General features: G+C 42.8%; 1 protein-coding gene across 1 annotated transcript; it reads right to left on the bottom strand.

The window, feature by feature from the left end:
- Positions 1 to 1,422: 1,422 nt before the first annotated feature.
- On the bottom strand, positions 1,423 to 2,968 carry LOC145109135 (karrikin insensitive 2 receptor CA). The gene is made up of 2 exons (XM_079046245.1): positions 2,461 to 2,968; positions 1,423 to 1,971 (listed from the first exon to the last, which is right to left on the bottom strand). Exons 1-2 carry the CDS (start codon positions 2,826 to 2,828, stop codon positions 1,527 to 1,529), a joined length of 813 nt encoding a protein of 270 aa, XP_078902371.1. The 5' UTR covers positions 2,829 to 2,968; the 3' UTR covers positions 1,423 to 1,526.
- Positions 2,969 to 18,513: the final 15,545 nt, after the last annotated feature.

Genomic DNA, 18,513 nt, shown 5'->3' with positions numbered 1-18,513 from the left:
TATATATAGGATATCATGCCTTCAGCCTTTCCTAATGAGTAATTGGGAAGATACGCTGCAAAGATGAACAACTATTACGTTAGAAAGCCATACCGAGGCTTGGACCCCGATATTGCTCTCTGATGCCTAAGTTAGACTTTGTATGAGGCTCCCATAAGAAGAATCACATAAAGTTTTAGGATTGCTCCTCAACTTACCTTACTGCATTGCTTTCAGGGGTCTTTATAGGCCGTCTTTTATTTTTAGGTCCTAAGCTTTATCCGGATTTTCCATGTTACCCGGGTAAAGACAACTAAGAGGCTATGCTCAGCTTCTTATTTTATTTGCTAGATATCTTTTATTCGAGCGAGTCATCGGATATGTCTCACGTACTATTTATTATCTGGTGTGCCATAGCATTGCCCTTAGGGTTCGTATTCAACCGTTGTCATTTGTCATTTTATGGGACATGTAAAGATCTGCTTGGTCGATGTGAACCTCCTCCCCATTGGACAGTTAGCCTTTCATTTTTGCTTCCTGATCTGCCAATATTGGGCCGATGTTGGGCTAGGCTGAACATCCGACCCGGGTACACCATTAACGATGATTATTTTGTTCCCTTGCATCATGTTGAACTTCCTTCCCATTACGATGTGATTCTTTCTTTGACTTTCCAAAAATTCATTCCCAAACTGCATGTGGAAATTTTGGTTTGAAAGTTCTTCTCATAATTATTCGTGTTTCAACAAACCATCATCAGTAACTAGGTACAAATATGTATCATCGCCAACAACCCAACCCACCCCATCAAACGGTGATTCTGATCACGTATTTGGTAATCAGATTAATCATCGGCAGCTAGTTGATTTAAATCAATTATTCGAATTGTTTTATTGACTGTACTTTCTAATGTAGTTAATTCATTTGTTTCGACAATGATATATGTTTTATTCATATAAATTTGTAAATTTGTAAATTTTGTGTATGTTTTTATAAATTTTTTGACAATGATATATGTTTTATTCATATAAATTTGTAAGTTTTGTGTATGTTTGTTTTTTATATTCTAATATATATCTTGTATATATATTTATATACAAAGAATTTAATTACGACAAATTATAACCGGATCGGAGGAAATACGAAAAAAAAATGGTGAAGCAATATTGGAACGTGAAGAAGAATCAACTTTTGACAATAATATTCGACATTGGACAAATATAAACCACTTTATATATGATTAAAACTTAAAATTTAATAACTTGTGTAAATCTTTATGTAACGACTTCGTTTTCGTGATTTTCTCTTTTATTTGTCTAGTCACAACACAAAGAAAATTTCATATTACAATCAAACCTTTTTGTGATAATAAATTTATATAAATAAAAGTTGAAAGTTTTTAAAATTTGAAAAAACTTTTAAATACCAAAATAGATAAAAACGTGCACCAACACAATTACAATATTATTCCAAATTCATAAAAACATTTTATCCACAAGTTAAAATTCACACCACCATAATATATCAAACAAATAAGTTAAATATAATTACACAACAATATCAGACCGAATATGCCTTAGGAGCACCGGAACTACAACATCGGGTGAGCTCAACTGCGGGAGGTGACCCTCAGTCGACATAACCTCAACAATAGACTCGCCACCAAGGTTTTGGTGAAGGTACTCAGATACAACCACAGGAACTGCTAGATCCTTCATGCTCTGAATTATATGACATGGGGTTGTCACATGACACAATAAATGTCGCATGTCACTTTGGAAAATGGTTTGTGCAACACTTAAGGCAATATCAGGTCTCATATTGAAAAGCGTTCGACTAAATTCTTGAACTGAAACACACTCCATGTCTGCACCAACTGCTAATGGGGCAAAACCAGAACACCATGCCTTGAAATTCGACTCCATTGCTTGGAATAGTTGGTCGAGATCTTCTTGTTCATATCCTCCAAAGTAATCCACATCATTCAGATACCTACAACAATCGGTTTTAATTCAATAATAATTTTCAAGAAAATTATGGTTATTGAATAGGTGCTAATTCAATATGGTCTTTTTCAAGATTTGATTATTCAAGAAAAGTATTAAAGACAACTCCATTAACATGATACTTTGCAAACAATAAATTAATTCATATACATAATTTGTCGAAAACATTAAAATTATTTACCATTATTTTCTAAAAGATGCGAAATCCTTGAAAGAAATTATTATAAAGTTGATGTTAATTTACTCAAAAAGTTGACATGATTGAATTTTGAAACTTACCACATTAAATAGTAAACTAACAACAAATTACCCTAAACAGGAGACGTTTTCAAACTTGAACCTAAATCCAAATTCAATCATAATCACATCATGCTAAATTCAACAAATTCCAAAAGTCAACGACACCCAAAAGCCAAATATAATATGCATCAACAGTTCAAAACCCAAAATCAAAAACTGTTTGAGTTTGACTAACCTCGGAGAAGCTGAAATCATGAGGAGTTTGGAGAACAAATCAGGACGACTAATCGAAGCAACAGCCCCAATCATCGCAGATACAGAGTGACCGACATATATACATGAAGAAACTTTAAGTTCCTCCAAAATGCCGATCACATCGTATGCATAACCTTCTAAACTCGAATACCGATCAAAATCGAAGTATTCTGGGTTCGTTGTTCCTGCGCCCATGTTATCATACAGAACAACTTTGTAATCTTCAACGACATGAGGAACCAGATGCTTCCATACCGACTGATCTGTTCCGAAGCCGTGAGCCAAAACAATCGTCCGGTCGCCGGAGCCTAAGATCTTTACATTGTGAGCTTGTTCTACGACTCCCATGGTGGGGTTTTCGCGATTTGAATTAGGTTCTTAGTAGTGGGAGATGTGAGAAGGGTTTGATTTTGTGAATTTGTGTTGTGGGTGTACTGTGGAATTGGTAAGCCATTGATGACCACATGTTATTGGCTACGATTATAATTTTGTTGGATTGGAATCTGGAGTGGATTGATTGTGCGTGTGTGATGTATGAGAAGATTACGTGGAGTTGATTGATCTGACGGTTGATGTGAGTTTGATTGCAACTTGATTTTGGACTGCTAACTACCACGCAAGGATTGAGACAGGTTGGGTGCTCTTCTTTTTACTTGTTTATTTAGTTTAACTTTACCCAAGAAATACAATCTTATATTTTATATTTTTATATAACTATTTTGATATTTACGTTGTTATAAATTATTTATGAGATTTATTATTGTTGGGTCATAGTCATTGATCCTATTGATCAAGTGATAAACTCATAAATACATCTATCACATAATAACCCGTCAGCCTAAAAAATTACAAGACAATTATGATTTTCACAAGTCGAAAGGAAGGTGTACATCTTACAACGACTTTCTTTAAGAAAAACCCATTCAACAATCTAGGAATAGATAAGTATTTTTTTTTGGATAATGGCAACTTGAATAAAAGATTAATTTTTGACATTTTCACTTGAGTTGTCATCAAACCAAGATAAAATTCATAAATCTAACCAAAAAGTAGATAAAATTCATAAATCTTGGTCTCTTGTTATTTCCTCTATCATTTGTAAAGGCCAACCTAGTTTTATTAGTTGTTTATTGGACTTCATACAAGATTCCAACTGCACCGCAAATCATAGGTGAGAACAGAAATTATATGTTCCACGCAAACTCTATCATCCCCGTAAGTAAATCAATCAGTATAATGACTTAGAATTATTGATAAATCTTATTTATAGATTCATAATAATGATTATGATTATAATTAAAAGTTACACTAAATAAAATAAGTGTAGCTTAACTTATAGAACACACTGATGAAAACTGGGAATTAAGTGGACAGAACTGTGACTCAAGAGCTCCTAATCGCCGGCTATCAAATACCTCAAGGTTTCGCCGACTAAAAAGTTAAGGGATATATGTCTTAAAATTGAGTGAAATCGAGAGAGACAGACGTTTGGAGGGTATGAGAATAGTCAAAGATTCGACTTATATTTATAGCTGAAATTGGGCGGCACGCCGCGCACCTGGTCCCTATGCGCCGCGTACTTGGTCGGAAGTGATGACGTGTCATTTTCTGCTTAGTGCCACGTGTCGCATTCTGGGTGGAGTTTCAGTGCTCGCGGCGCACTCTGCCGTTGCACGGGAGCGCGCACAAAGAATTTTAGTTTCTTCAAAAATTCATATTTTTTTCATACGAGCTCCGTTTTCGACGGGTTTTATATACACGCGTAGTTGTCGACAAGATCTACAACTTTCATTTAGACTCTGTTGGCTAGTTTTGAATTTATTTTAAAGTGATATTTTTAACATGCTTAGACTATTAAAGTCCGTTAAAAATTTATAACTCTCTCGTATGATATCCGTTCTCGACTGTCTTTATATCGACAAATAAGTATTGACAAGATATTCAACTCTCGTTTAGATTGTTTTTTCCTAACAATCGACCAATTTCAATTTCGGTTTCTAGGTCGTATACTGCTACGCTGAAATATTAGAAAAATCATAACTTCCTCTCATGAAGTCAGATCTAAGCATTATTTATATACACGGAATCCTTGTCACATATACTACAACTTTAGTTAAGATTATTTATCCTAAATAATCTTTTCTCAAAATATTGTTTTATCGCTTATTTAACTAGCTTGTATCTGTGGGTGTTACAGTTATCTCCCCCTTAGGATGATTATGTCTCAAAATCATCAATAAAACAAGGCTTGTATGATGACCCCGCACGTTTCCTTTCCATTCTAGGTAATAACCGTAACTCTCATGTCTTTTCTATCGAGTTTGTTACTCTTAGACTGCTTGATTGTTGATGGTGCTCAATCTTGCACCTGCTCTTTGATTCTAAATTTGATCTTCATCGGAGACTCCTGCTCCATCTACTTTGACTATCGTAACAGACCGATGGGTCATGTTCTAATGACTTCTCGTCGTACGATGCAATGGCTAGACTCAGGTCTCTTTGAGTCAGACTTTAGGATGGAAGATACCTTCCTTCACGTTCTAATGTGATTCAATCACATTCTAGTGTGTAACACTTCTAACTACAGGCTGCTAGATCTCAACTGCAACTACGATACCTCTATCGGTCGCTTCGATTATCTTTTCCTTCAATCCCTTGATTTGAGTAGGATGTTACACCGATCATAGTTCTCTGAACCAATTAACTTACTCCGCAAACTTTTCTCAAGTCGGACTCGATTCGATTTGACCACTAGGGTCGGAATACATTTATCCTCTTAGTCATTACCGAAACGATGGTAACGACAGACATGAACAAAAAGACGTTAATTACTAGTGCTTTAGTAACTTTGTGACTCATCCTAGTTTAAGTATGAATCTTGTGTTCCGATAGTACGGGCACATACTATTATCCACACCTATTCATACCTATCCCGAAATTTGTCTCGCAATCCCCAAGCTCTTATTCCTAAAATCACAAAACAATTTAATACATACGAATGTGTCCAAGAAATCGTAAAAAAATTCCTAGACTCCACTATGACTTCTTCCATGTGTATCTTTAATACCATTTATGCTTCAACACGGTTGGTGGTGGAAACGCCAGACGATGGGATGACTTCGGGAATCACACCAAAAGTTCTACCATCCCGCCAATCGAAAGTGTACTTCATACATATTGTATTGTTATGTATTCTAAAGGCAAGATACTACACTATAGATATTACCTACAATATCTTCCAATAGGTATCACTCACTATTGTAAGCCCTCTCCTTTCCTCCATTTGCTCAGTCTACTACGAGTCTTTACCATCATGTTCTATACAGCAAAGTAGGAATTCGGTGTACCGAGATGAGAATATACATAGGGAAGGTTTAGACACGTGATCCTCCTTATCACTCTCAAAAGTTATATGTCAATTCTAATACCGTAATTAAACGTTTAAAAGCCTGAACACATAAAATTTCATAATTATAGGTCAGCAACAAACCTTAAACCTAATAGCAGCAATAGGCAACCTAATACATGCTATAATATAAAACATTTAGTATACAATAGCAATTAAGGCACATTCCCTAACGTATTCTAGTGCTTGGGTCAATTTAGGTGTACTACCTAAAATAAAATAGACACTCACCTCACAATAATTTCTTAGCATTCTAAGTTTAAGTCTAGAAATTTCCCAAAATTCCTAGTTCGCTTAAACTAATGCTCTGATACCAACTGTAACATCCCTATTTGCATTACCTTTTTAAAACTTTTTGTTTATTCTTATTTAAAACATTTGTTATTGCGGAATTGGTCCAACAATATCCTTGATATCAAAATCAATGCATTTAAGAAGATTTTATATTTTTAATAGTCTGGGATGTCATAACTGATACAAGAAACATAAGCATAAACGAAGACTTACAAAGTCTCAATATACTAACGATCTACATCTCCTTGAATCTCTCAGCAGATAATTACATTATCTATTAGTATCTTCGTATTGCTACCTATGATACAAGGTAACTAAGTGGGTCGGGCTGGGAAACCTGGTGAGTACATAGGGTTTTCAACCCACAATATTATAATCTTTAATTATATGTTCTTCAGCATTCGAATACCCCAATTACCCCATAACCGTTATCCTCACTTTCTAATCCTAGTATAATGATCTCGAGGGATCTTTCTTAAACGATCTTTTATCAGCAAACAACTAAAATTTCTAGATGATTAGGCAAGGCGGTATGATAATACTTTGAGTAAACATGATCAACACGACTATACATTAGTACTTTGGATAGTCACGGTAGGCACGGCAGTACGATAGTACTTTGAATAGTCATGGCAGGCACGACAATACAATAGTATTTTGGGTAAGCATGGTAGTACAAAAGTACTTTGGATAGAAATGGAAGACACGACTTATTATTTCACACAACTTTCACTAACCTATCACAACCACTATCTCACACAGCCCTATCACAACCTCTCGTTTGTTATTTCGCACAACCCTTCACTACCCAATCATATTATTAAGTATGATAAATATATGATTAAATCAAGTAACAATCATATTGTACAACTACATTAAACACAATAAAGACAACACACATAACAATTAAGCATTTAGAATACTTGTATTTATATGTAAGTAGAAAGTAACTATGCACTCACTTGACTTAGGTGGGTGGCTGGAGAATTCGGCAGCGCTCCGCCAAACTCAATGTGTAACATCCGAATTTCCAGGTATTATGTTTGATCATTTATTCTTTTGAGAAAAAGGGAGGGACTCGACGAGTTGAGGCGTAGACTCGTCGAGTAGGAGCGTGTGTGCTGACTGGATTAATGAACGGACTCGACGAGTCGGAAAGGGTGGACTCGACGAGTCCGCGCTGTAATCGGAAACCCTAATTCTCGGGGTATGTGCCCTATTTAAAGGCCTTTATGGCCTCCATTTGCGGCCACTTCATCCTAGAGAAACCCTAGAGAGAGCAGTAGGAGAGTTTGAGAGCAAGAAGAGGTTAATACATCACTTTTGGTGTAGTTTTGCTAGAAGGAAGAAGGAAATACCAATCTAGAGCGTGAAGGGGGCTTGGATCTGGGCTAATCATCTTGAGATTTCATCTCTGGAGGTATAATCCTTTCTATTTCATGTTGATATGATGGATTTCATGATTTTAGGGTTTTTACCCCCATTATATGTAAGATCTAGTGAGTAGGAGGTCTCTTTTGTGTTAATAGCATCAGATCTGGACCATGAGAGGTCCATAAAGTCACTATCCCTCAGCTTTATGCAAGAAAATGAGAGATTGGAGACTAGGTTGCCATTTTTAGAGTTATTTCTCCATTTGTGACTTGATGTGGGTTGCATGCACGTAAAGGTTGCACCTTTACGTGACATTTGAGCACTTGAAGGGTAGATCTGATAGTTAGGGAAGCAGATCTGACCTTAGAAGGTCATTTGAGTAAGAACACGGAAGCAACTCGCCGAGTCCATAAGTGGACTCGACGAGTCGAGTCGGGGTGGCCCCGCGATTCGTGACAAGAGAAACCCGTCGAGTGGAAGGATGACTCGACGAGTCAAGAGAGGCTAGAAGGATTCAGAGGACCCGCATGGACTCGCCGAGTCGCCCATGTGCACTCGATGAGTCGGGTCAAAGTTTGACCGTTGACTTTCGTTGACTTTCGTTGACTTTAGGGTTCTGGTCAAGACTGATTCAAGAGAGTTCAGAGATGGGTAGAATGGCCTTCTACCCAATCTTTAGAGATGAGACTATGAGAGAATATTGATCGGGGATGTTAATTGAATAATAGGAGGAGGCTAGGTCGGGACGTTGAGCACGAGAGTTTATCCGACTTCATCGAGGTGAGTCTTCTCACTATGCTCTACCTGGAAGGGTACCTATGTGTGACCGGAAGGTCTTATTTGCTATGAGATGTATGAGCTGTATGTTGTTATGTGATATGTATGTGTTATGTATGTTATGTATGATAAGGACCGGAAGGTCAAGATGATATGGACCGGAAGGTTAAGAGGTTACGGACCGGAAGGTCGATACGGGTAGGACCGGAAGGTCTATCGGGATTCGGGACGGAAGTCCCCTGAGACACATGGATCGGAAGATCCTACAGAGTTATGGCCTGGAAAGGCGTATGTGCTGCATGTGGTATTTTGGGGAACTCACTAAGCATTTATGCTTACAGTTGTTGTGTTATGTGTTTCAGGTACTAGCGAGGATCGCGGGAAGGCGCCGACATGATCCGTACACACTCATGAAGTTTATGTCTTGAGATTCTGGGATATGTTTTGTTATGATAACATTGGATACATTATGTTTTGATAGTACCTTATGAATAAAAGTATGTTTTAAAAATGAAAAATTGTTTTGGAAATTTACGTTGTTACAAGTTGGTATCAGAGCCTTGGTTTGAGGGATTCGGATGCACCTTCTGGCGTATCTGAACTCAAACTGAGGATTTCGGAAAGTTTTTCATAAAAAGGAACAATTTTTCTAACAGAGTAAAAGATTTTGAGAAAAGTAGAAAGGAGCAGTGTGTACGATCAGCCAGCGCCCGAACGGTGATTTCCCAAAATACCCTTATATTATGTGCTATGAGATATGTTATGATATGCATGCTAGAGTAGGCTAGGTATTCATATTAGGACTAGAGTGGCCTGATTTGTGATGCCTTAGCCTAGGGAGATTTCTGCTGCTATGTGATGCTTGTGAGTGAGTAGATAGCAGTGAGGAGCTTATGAGAGGTCTACCGAAGGGTAGCCTATGCCAGCGAGATGTAGGGTGCTTGTGATCTGGGATCCAAGGAGGAGGACTTAGGGTGAATACTGATGCGGTGTGGACGGTAGTATAGGGCCCGTACTACTGACGACACCAGAGCAGTGCGCACTCTAAGTAAGAATCTTTTGGGTACTAAGGAACAAGTAGGGTTGAGTTATCGAGTGCGAGTATGCTCGAGCGAGTCTCTGATATTATTATGTTGTATTTCAGAGACATCATGGTTGGGACACGTCACAGACCTGAGCCGAGCGGCATGAGTGACGAGGAGCTTCGTCAGATGATCCACGATGAGGTGGCGGCGGCGATTCGAGCCGAGATTCCGGAGATGTTTGGGTCTATCAAGACCACATTGATTGAGACTTTTGATGAGCGGTACGCAGCGGTGACTGAGGCTGCGGCTGCTGCAGCTACTGCAGCTGTGGCTGCTGCCAGGCCTCAGGGAGGTGACTCGTTGTTGTTTCGGGAGTTCAGCAACACGAAGCCACAAGAGTTTGATGGGATGCAGGATCCGATTGCTGCGATGAGATGGATTTCTGATATCGAGGGATGCTTCTACACGTGTTCATGTCCGGAGCATCTGAGGGTACGGTTCGCGTTGAACCAGCTTCGCGTGGGAGCGAAGGACTGGTGGAAGTTCGTGACGGCGAGCTTCACTCTTGCAGAGATTTCAGCGGTGACCTGGGAGAGGTTCACCACCATGTTCAGAGACGATTATGTTCCCCCAGTGGAGAGGTAACGGTTGGTTCAGGAGTTCTTGACCCTCAAGCAGGGTACTGATTAGGTTACTGTGGTTACCAGGAAGTTTAATGAGAGGGCGATGTTCTGCCCTGAGCAGGTGTCTACTGAGCAGGCACGCATGAGCCGGTACTTGGGCGTTTTGAGGAGGGATATTCGGGAGTTCGTGTCGAACTCGACTTACCAGACATTTGCTAAGCTCCAGGCAAATGCCTGGAAGAGGGAGATTGAGTTGGAGACTCAGGCCAGGGAGGAGGCCGAGTCTCAGGGGACGGATCGGCGGCCGGCACAGTCTCAGCCGGCAGTCAAGCGGGCAAAGCCCGCCGATTCTAGATCTGGAGGCCAGAAGGGCCGCACTTGCGGAAAGTGCGGCAAGGGACATGACGGGATGTGTCGATCGGGTGCTTGCTACAAATGTGGCAAGGAGGGGCATATCGCCAAGGATTGCCCCAAGGGGTTCATGGTTTGCTTTCATTGCAACCAGACAGGACATCGGAAGGCCGAGTGTCCGCAGATGCGGGGGACAGCACAGGGAGCACCGCAGGGATCTGCCCCTGCCGCCGTGCGAGCTACTGAGGTTCGGTCGGTGAAGGCCGATGCACCGAAGGCTTCGGGAGAGCCTTCCAGTTGACAGCGGAGGAGGTCCACGTAGCGCCTGATGTCGTGGCTGGTATGTATTCTTTCATTTATTTATGCTGAGTATGAGGTGTTGTGCTTATATTATGATATGCGTAGGTACTTTTCTTGTGAATTCCGTACCTGCTTTGGTGTTATTTAACTCGGGTGCGAGTCGGTCATTTGTTTCCTTAGCATTTAGTCAGCACATCAGTATCCGACGAGAGGCGTTGAGTCGACCTCTGCGAGTTTCTATAGCTGACGAGCGAGCGGTGTATGCTACAGAAGTAGTTCGAGGATGTGTACTCGAGATCTTCGGTGTTGAGTTCCCGATAGATCTAGTCCCAATTGCAATGGGGGACATATGTTTCATAGTGGGCATCGATTGGTTGAGCCGATTTGGGGCTGTTATAGACTGCGAGCGACAGTTGGTGACGATACGAGACCCTAGTGGGGGAGTACTTATGGTGTACGGCGAGGGTAGCCGATCTGGGTCAGCGTTTTCTTCGGCTGCCAGAGCGAGACAGAGTTTACAGCAGGGCTGCAGCGGGTTTGTAGCCTATGTGATGGACACACGAGAGGCCGCTGGGAGGCCAAGTTCGATGGATGACATTCCGATAGTGCGTGAGTTCCCGGATGTTTTTCCCGAGGAGTTGTCGGGTGTGCCTCCCGAGAGGCAGGTAGAGTTCCACATCGATTTGGTTCCGGGGGAAGCGCCTATCGCCAAGGCGCGTTATCGCCTTGCGCCGCCAGAGATGCAGGAGTTATCCTCGTAGCTTTAGGAGCTGCTGGGGAAGGGGTTTATTAGACCAAGTAGTTCCCCTTGGGGAGCACCGATCCTTTTTGTCAAGAAAAAGGATGGTTCACACCGGATGTGCATTGATTACCGGGAGTTGAACAAGATGACGGTCAAGAACCGTTACCCATTACCGAGGATCGACGATTTGTTCGATCAGTTGCAGGGAGCGTCTTGGTTCTCCAAGATTGATTTGAGGTCTGGATATCATTAGATGAGAGTGCGCAATGAGGATATCCAGAAGACAGCGTTCAGGACTCGTTATGGGCATTACGAGTTCGTGGTGATGCCTTTCAGGCTCACCAATGCACCGGCAGCGTTCATGGATCTCATGAACAGGGTGTGCAGACCGATGTTGGATCGTTCGATGATCGTATTCATTGATGATATTTTAGTGTATTCGAGATCTAGAGAGCAGCACGAGGAGCATCTGAGAGAAATCCTCGGGGTATTGAGGACGGAGAGGCTTTATGCCAAATTCTCCAAGTGCGAGTTCTGGTTACGGGAGGTCCAGTTCTTGGGGCATCTCGTCAACCAGGATGGGATTTTGGTCGATCCGGCCAAGATTGAGGCGGTTATGAGGTGGGAGGTGCCGAGATCACCCACCGAGATCAGGAGTTTTCTGGGATTGGCCGGCTACTATCGGAGATTTATCAGAGATTTCTCTAAGATCGTCGTGCCTCTCACCAGGTTGACCCGGAAGGGTGTTGCTTTTTCATGGGGTCCGGAGCAGCAGACCTCGTTTGAGACGCTTCGCCAAAGATTATGCAAAGCCCCGGTGTTAGCCCTCCCGGAAGGGATGGAGGATTTTGTGGTGTATTGTGACGCATCGATATCGGGGTTGGGTACAGTACTTATGTAGAGGGGGCATGTGATAGCGTATGCATCGAGGCAGCTGAAGCCTCATGAGACGAGATATCCCACCCATGATCTGGAATTGGGGGCAGTGGTGTTCGCCCTCAAGATCTGGCATCACTATTTGTATGGGGTTCGGTGTACCATATACACGGACCACAAGAGCTTGAAGTATTTGATGGATCAGCCCAACCTGAATATGCACCAGAGGAGATGGTTGGACGTGGTAAAGGATTACGATTGTGAGATCCTGTACCACCCGGGCAAAGCTAATGTTGTAGCTGATGCCCTGAGCCGTAGGGCGGAGATTGCCCCGATTCGAGACATTTGTATGCGACTGACAGTGATGACTCTGGTGTTGGACACCATTCAGGAGGCCCAGGCAGAGGCCGTGATACCGAAGAACCGCAAGAGGGAGCGGGTGATCGGGCAGGTGTTTGAGTTCGTTACCGATAGCCGAGGGCTAATGACCTTTCAAGGTCGGATTTGGGTGCCGTATACAGGCGGGGCACATACCATTCTGATGGAGGAGGCGCATAGATCGAGGTTCTCGATCCATCCCGGAGCCACTAAGATGTATTTGGATTTGAAGAAAGACTATTGGTGGCCCTGTATGAAGAAGGATGTTGCATGGTTTGTTGAGAGGTGCTTGACCTGTCGCAGGGTTAAGGCCTAGCACCAGCGTCCGCATGGCAAGTTGCAGCCACTTGAGGTTCCCCAGTGGAAGTGGGAACAGATTTCCATGGATTTTATCACCAAATTGCCAAGGACCGCGAGGGGTGTCGATGCAATTTGGGTGACCGTTAACCGGTTGACGAAGAGCGCTCACTTCCTTGCTATCAGTGAGAGCTCATCCGATGAGAGGTTGGATGAGCTGTACGTGAGAGAGGTGGTATCGCGTCATAGAGTACCGATCTCGATTGTGTCAGATCGAGATGCACGTTTCACTTCCAGGTTCTGGAAGATGTTCCATGAGGAGTTATGTACGAGGCTGCATTTCAGTACCGCATACTACCCCCAGACGGACGGACAGAGTGAGCGGACGATTCAGACGCTCGAGGACATGCTCCGAGCATGTGTGTTGGACTTCGGGGGAAGTTGGGACACGTATCTGCCGTTGGCTGAGTTTTCTTATAACAACAGCCACCATTCGAGTATTGGTATGCCTCCCTTCGAGTTGTTGTACGGGAGGAGATGTCGGACTCCCATTTGCTGGGGAGAGGTAGGGCAGCGCGTGATGGGCAGCACTGAGATAGTGCTTCAGAGGACCGAGCAGATACAGCAGGTTAGACAGAGGTTGTCGACGGCTCAGAGTCGCCAGAAGAGTTATGCGGATAGGCGACGATCCGAGCTTGAGTTCCAGGTGGGAGGGTGGGCAAGGTAGCATATCAGTATATCGGGCCTTTCAGGGTGACCGCGAGGGTGGGCAAGGTAGCATATCGGTTGGAGCTACCTGTGGAGTTGAGCCAGATTCATGATAACTTCCACGTGTCTCAGTTGAGGAAGTGTATAGCCGACGAGTCGGCAGTAGTGCCGCTGGAGGATATTCAGGTGGATGCGAGCCTGAATTATGCTGAGAGGCCAATCGCGATCCGGTATCGGAAGATCAAGGTTCTGAGGAACAAGGAGGTGTCCCTGGTGCAGGTCCAGTGGCAACATCGGAGAGGGTCCGAGCTGACTTGGGAGCCGGAGATGGAGATGCGGTAGCAGCATCCAGAGTTGTTTGCAGAGCAAGACTTCGAGGGCGAAGTCTGATTCTAGTGGGGGAGAATTGTAACATCTGGATTTCCAGGTATTATGTTTGATCATTTATTCTTTTGAGAAAAAGGGAGGGACTCGAAGAGTTGAGGCGTAGACTCGTCGAGTAAGAGCGTGTGTGCTGACTGGATTAATGAACAGACTCGACGAGTCGGAAAGGGTGGACTCGACGAGTCCGCGCTGTAATCGGAAACCCTAATTCTCGGGGTCTGTGCCCTATTTAAAGGCCTTTATGGCCTTCATTTGCGGCCACTTCATCCCAGAGAAACCCTAGAGAGAGCAGTAGGAGAGTTTGAGAGCAAGAAGAGGTTAATACATCACTTTTGGTGTAGTTTTACTAGAAGGAAGAAGGAAACACCAATCTAGAGCGTGAAGGGGGCTTGGATCTGGGCTAATCATCTTGAGATTTCATCTCTGGAGGTATAATCCTTTCTATTCCATGTTGATATGATGGATTTCATGATTTTAGGGATTTTACCCCCATTATATGTAAGATCTAGTGAGTAGGAGGTCTCCTTTGTGTTAATAGCATCAGATCTGGACCATGAGAGGTCCATAGAGTCACTATCCCTCAGCTTTATGCAAGAAAATGAGAGATTGGAGACTAGGTTGCCATTTTTAGAGTTATTTCTCCATTTGTGACTTGATGTGGGTTGCATGCACGTAAAGGTTGCACCTTTACGTGACATTTGAGCACTTGAAGGGTAGATCTGATAGTTAGGGAAGCAGATCTGACCTTAGAAGGTCATTTGAGTAAGAACACGGAAGCAACTCGCCGAGTCCATTAGTGGACTCGACGAGTCGAGTCGGGGTGGCCCCGCGATTCGTGACAGGAGAAACCCGTCGAGTGGAAGGATGACTCGACGAGCCAAGAGAGGCTAGAAGGATTCAGAGGACCCGCATGGACTCGCCGAGTCGCCCATGTGCACTCGACGAGTCGGGTCAAAGTTTGACCGTTGACTTTCGTTGACTTTAAGGTTCTGGTCAAGACTGATTCAAGAGAGTTCAGAGATGGGTAGAATGGCCTTCTACCCAATCTTTAGAGATGAGACTATGAGAGAATATTGATTGGGGATGTTAATTGAATAATAGGAGGAGGCTAGGTCGGGACGTTGAGCACGAGAGTTTATCCGACTTCATCGTGGTGAGTCTTCTCAGTATATTGTACCTGGAAGGGTACCTATGTGTGACCGGAATGTCTTATATGCTATGAGATGTATGTTGTTATGTGATATGTATGTGTTATGTATGTTATGTATGATAAGGACCGGAAGGTCAAGATGATATGGACCGGAAGGTCAAGAGGTTACGGACCAGAAGGTCGATACGGGTAGGACGGGAAGGTATACCGGGATTCGGGACGGAAGTCCCTTGAGACACATGGATCGGAAGATCCTACAGAGTTATGTCCTGGAAAGGCGTATGTGCTGTATGTGGTATTTTGGGGAAATCACTAAGCATTTATGCTTACAGTTGTTGTGTTATGTGTTTCAGGTACTAGCGAGGATCGCGGGAAGGCGCCGGCATGATCCGTACACACTCATGAAGTTTATGTCTTGAGATTCAGGGATATGTTTTGTTATGATAACATTGGATACATTATGTTTTGATAGTACCTTATGAATAAAAGTATGTTTTAAAAATGAAAATTTGTTTTGGAAATTTACGTTGTTACACAATGACTTTTCCTCTAAAGTGATCTAGTTACGAATGTCATTTAGCTTAATATTCTTAGAGACTGATGATAGTTAAGATTCCTCACTAATCCCAATGTCTACATCAAGATCTATCAAGTAAGGAACAACCAGGTAGGATCATATCGGAGGTAGGGTATGTTTCGTATATAGAGTATACTTTTTGGAAATCCCACTTTAAACACCTCAATAAATCCAGTCTAGACATCATCCCCGTAAGTAGATCAATCAGTATAATGACTTGGAATTACTGATAAATCTTAATTATACGTTCATAATAAAGATTATGACTATAATTAAATGTTACACTTAAATAAAATAAGTGTAGCTTAACTTACATAGCACACTGATGAAAACTGGGAATTAAGCACACAGAACTCTGACTCAAGAGCTCCTAATCGCCGGCTATCAGACACCACAGGGCTTCACCGACTAAAAACTTAAAGGAGAAAGGGCTTAAAATTGATAGAAATCAAGAGAAAAACGTTTAGAGGGTGTGAGAATGGTCTGAGATTCAACTCCTATTTATAGATGAAATTGGATTGCACACCGCGTACCAGAACCCTACATGTCGTGCATTTGGTCGAAAGTGATGACGTGTCATTTTCTACGTGGTGCCACATGTCGCATTTTGGGTGGAGTTTCAGTGCATGTGAGGCACTCTGTCGTTGCTGTAACATCCCAAAAATTGAGGCCAATTTTTTTTTTAAATTACGCAAGTCATAAAATATGTTACCAAAACATTGCCAATATTACATCAAGTTTAAACCACAATGTCGTGTCTCAAAATCATAACATCATAAGTGATGGAAATCAGAGTACAATCCCAGAAGCTCATTGCGGAATCATGTGTGAATGTGTGATTCGCTGCTACACCGCCGACTCCTTCCCCTTAGACGAAGAGGTACCTGAAACCAAAATTGAAACTGTAAGCACAAAGCTTAGTGAGTTCCCCCATCATACCACATACCATATAATATCGTCGCTATCTTTCAACCGGTAACCGTCATCGGTATCTTTCAACCGGTATCTGTCATCGGTATCTTTCAACCGGTAACTGTCATCGGTATCTGTTATCGGTACCTTTCAACCGGTACCTAGGGACTATTTCACCCCCTACCATTATCATACAACAACAAGGTATAATCATACAATCAGGCAGAACTGGGTACTGACCTACCCCCTTGATCCTAAAGACTGATGCCAGGGAAAAACTAATCCCTACCACTACCATTATCACACATAACATATCATACAGGCATATCCCATGACCAAAGCACATAACCATACCAAGATAATTATCACAAAGACAATTATCTAACAACTACCCTTGTTGGTGGGCCGACATTATGGCCTTAGACCCACCCCTACTGGAAGGTAACTCACCTCGAATGAGTAGCTGCTGATAATCTGCACGGGAAGTCTCTGTCTGCTGCTACTCCAGAAATCCTCCGGCTATAATCCCCACAAAACACTTAATCAGAGTCTGATATCTATTCCTAGGGTAAGATGGCCATTTTACCCCTGACCAAGTCCAAGTCAAAATCAAAGTCAAAGTCAACTTCCAATTGACCCGACTCGCCGAGTTGGGCCGCCAACTCGTCGAGTCCCTATCTCTTCAACTGTCCTCATCCACGTCTCTACTCGTCGAGTTTAGCAACGACTCGACGAGTTCTCCTTCTAAAACAACCCCGGATGAACCTTCATCCGACTCACCGAGTTGTATGAACAACTCGTCGAGTTCATCTTCATCCTATGAACAAGTCCTACCCTCGACTCGCCGAGTTGTATGAACAACTCGTCGAGTTCATCTTCAAGAGTTGGGAGATTGCCTTAGACTCGCCGAGTCGGCTCATGCACTCCCCGAGTCCTATGAACTCCAGGACTATGGCTTATCCCAATACGTTTGGGTCACTCCCCTGGACCCTCTAAAACCTTTCTAACACTCGACTGGGTCTCTTGAACCATTACAGAAAAGGGGAGTCTAACCTCGGACTCGCCGAGTCCCAAGAACGACTCGCCGAGTCGATACAGTCCAAGTCTATTTCTTCGATTTCTGGTGTACAACTCTTGTCCAAATGATAGATCTAGGTCCCTAAACACGATCTAGCACGTAAAGTTACGAATTTTACGTGCATGCATGGGACTTTGAGCCAAAAAGGCTCTAAAAGAGGCTCTTAAGTTGCATGGGGGCTTCCATGGGTGTAAAAGCAGCCCTTTTCTACCTTGTAACTCCTCCATGGACCTAGATCTGAAGCCTCAACCCCCAACCATGCTTGCAAACATGGTTGGTTACCAATAATGGCTTATAAAAGCCCTAAATCTCCCCCAAAAGGGATCTAGCAAATGAACAAGCAAGGTATCGACTTTATACCTTCTGGGAACTGCAAATGATGCACAAACTTGAACTCCCTTGGTCTTCTCTTGATTCCTCTAGGCCCTTCCTTCTTCCTTGTGATCAAAACCACCAAGAATCACCAGAAATGCCTTTAGATCTTCACACACACAGCTAGGGTTTGGTATGCGGGGTTTCTGGAAGCAATAGGGACGAAGGGTGGCCGAATGAGATGCTTAAATAGGGTGCAAACCCTTAGATTAGGGTTTTGTCCAGTCAGAGTCTACTCGTCGAGTCTAGAAGCCGACTCGACAAGTCCGTCATTTAAATCCCGGATCAAATCCGCTTCTACTCGACGAGTTGGGCCTTCAACTCGCCGAGTCCCAGGCCAAAAACGCAAAATACTTAAATAAAATACGTACCAGGAACCAGGTGCTACAAATCTCCCCTACTTATTTTA

The sequence above is a fragment of the Lactuca virosa genome, chromosome 4, assembly GCF_052849685.1.
Source record: "Lactuca virosa cultivar CGN04683 chromosome 4, Lactuca_virosa_CGN04683_v6, whole genome shotgun sequence".
Lineage (NCBI taxonomy): Eukaryota > Viridiplantae > Streptophyta > Magnoliopsida > Asterales > Asteraceae > Lactuca > Lactuca virosa.
The sequence above is the reverse complement of the archived record's forward strand: the minus strand, read 5'-3'. Positions and strand labels throughout refer to the sequence as shown.

What these genes read in the sequence shown, in the direction of transcription:
- LOC145109135 (XM_079046245.1), bottom strand. Translation starts at nt 2,828, where the DNA reads ATGGGAGTCGTAGAACAAGCTCACAATGTAAAGATCTTAGGCTCCGGC. An exon ending in ATGATTTCAGCTTCTCCGAG is followed by an intron (nt 1,972 to 2,460) that starts GTTAGTCAAACT and finishes CGATTGTTGTAG; the next exon opens with GTATCTGAATGATGTGGATT.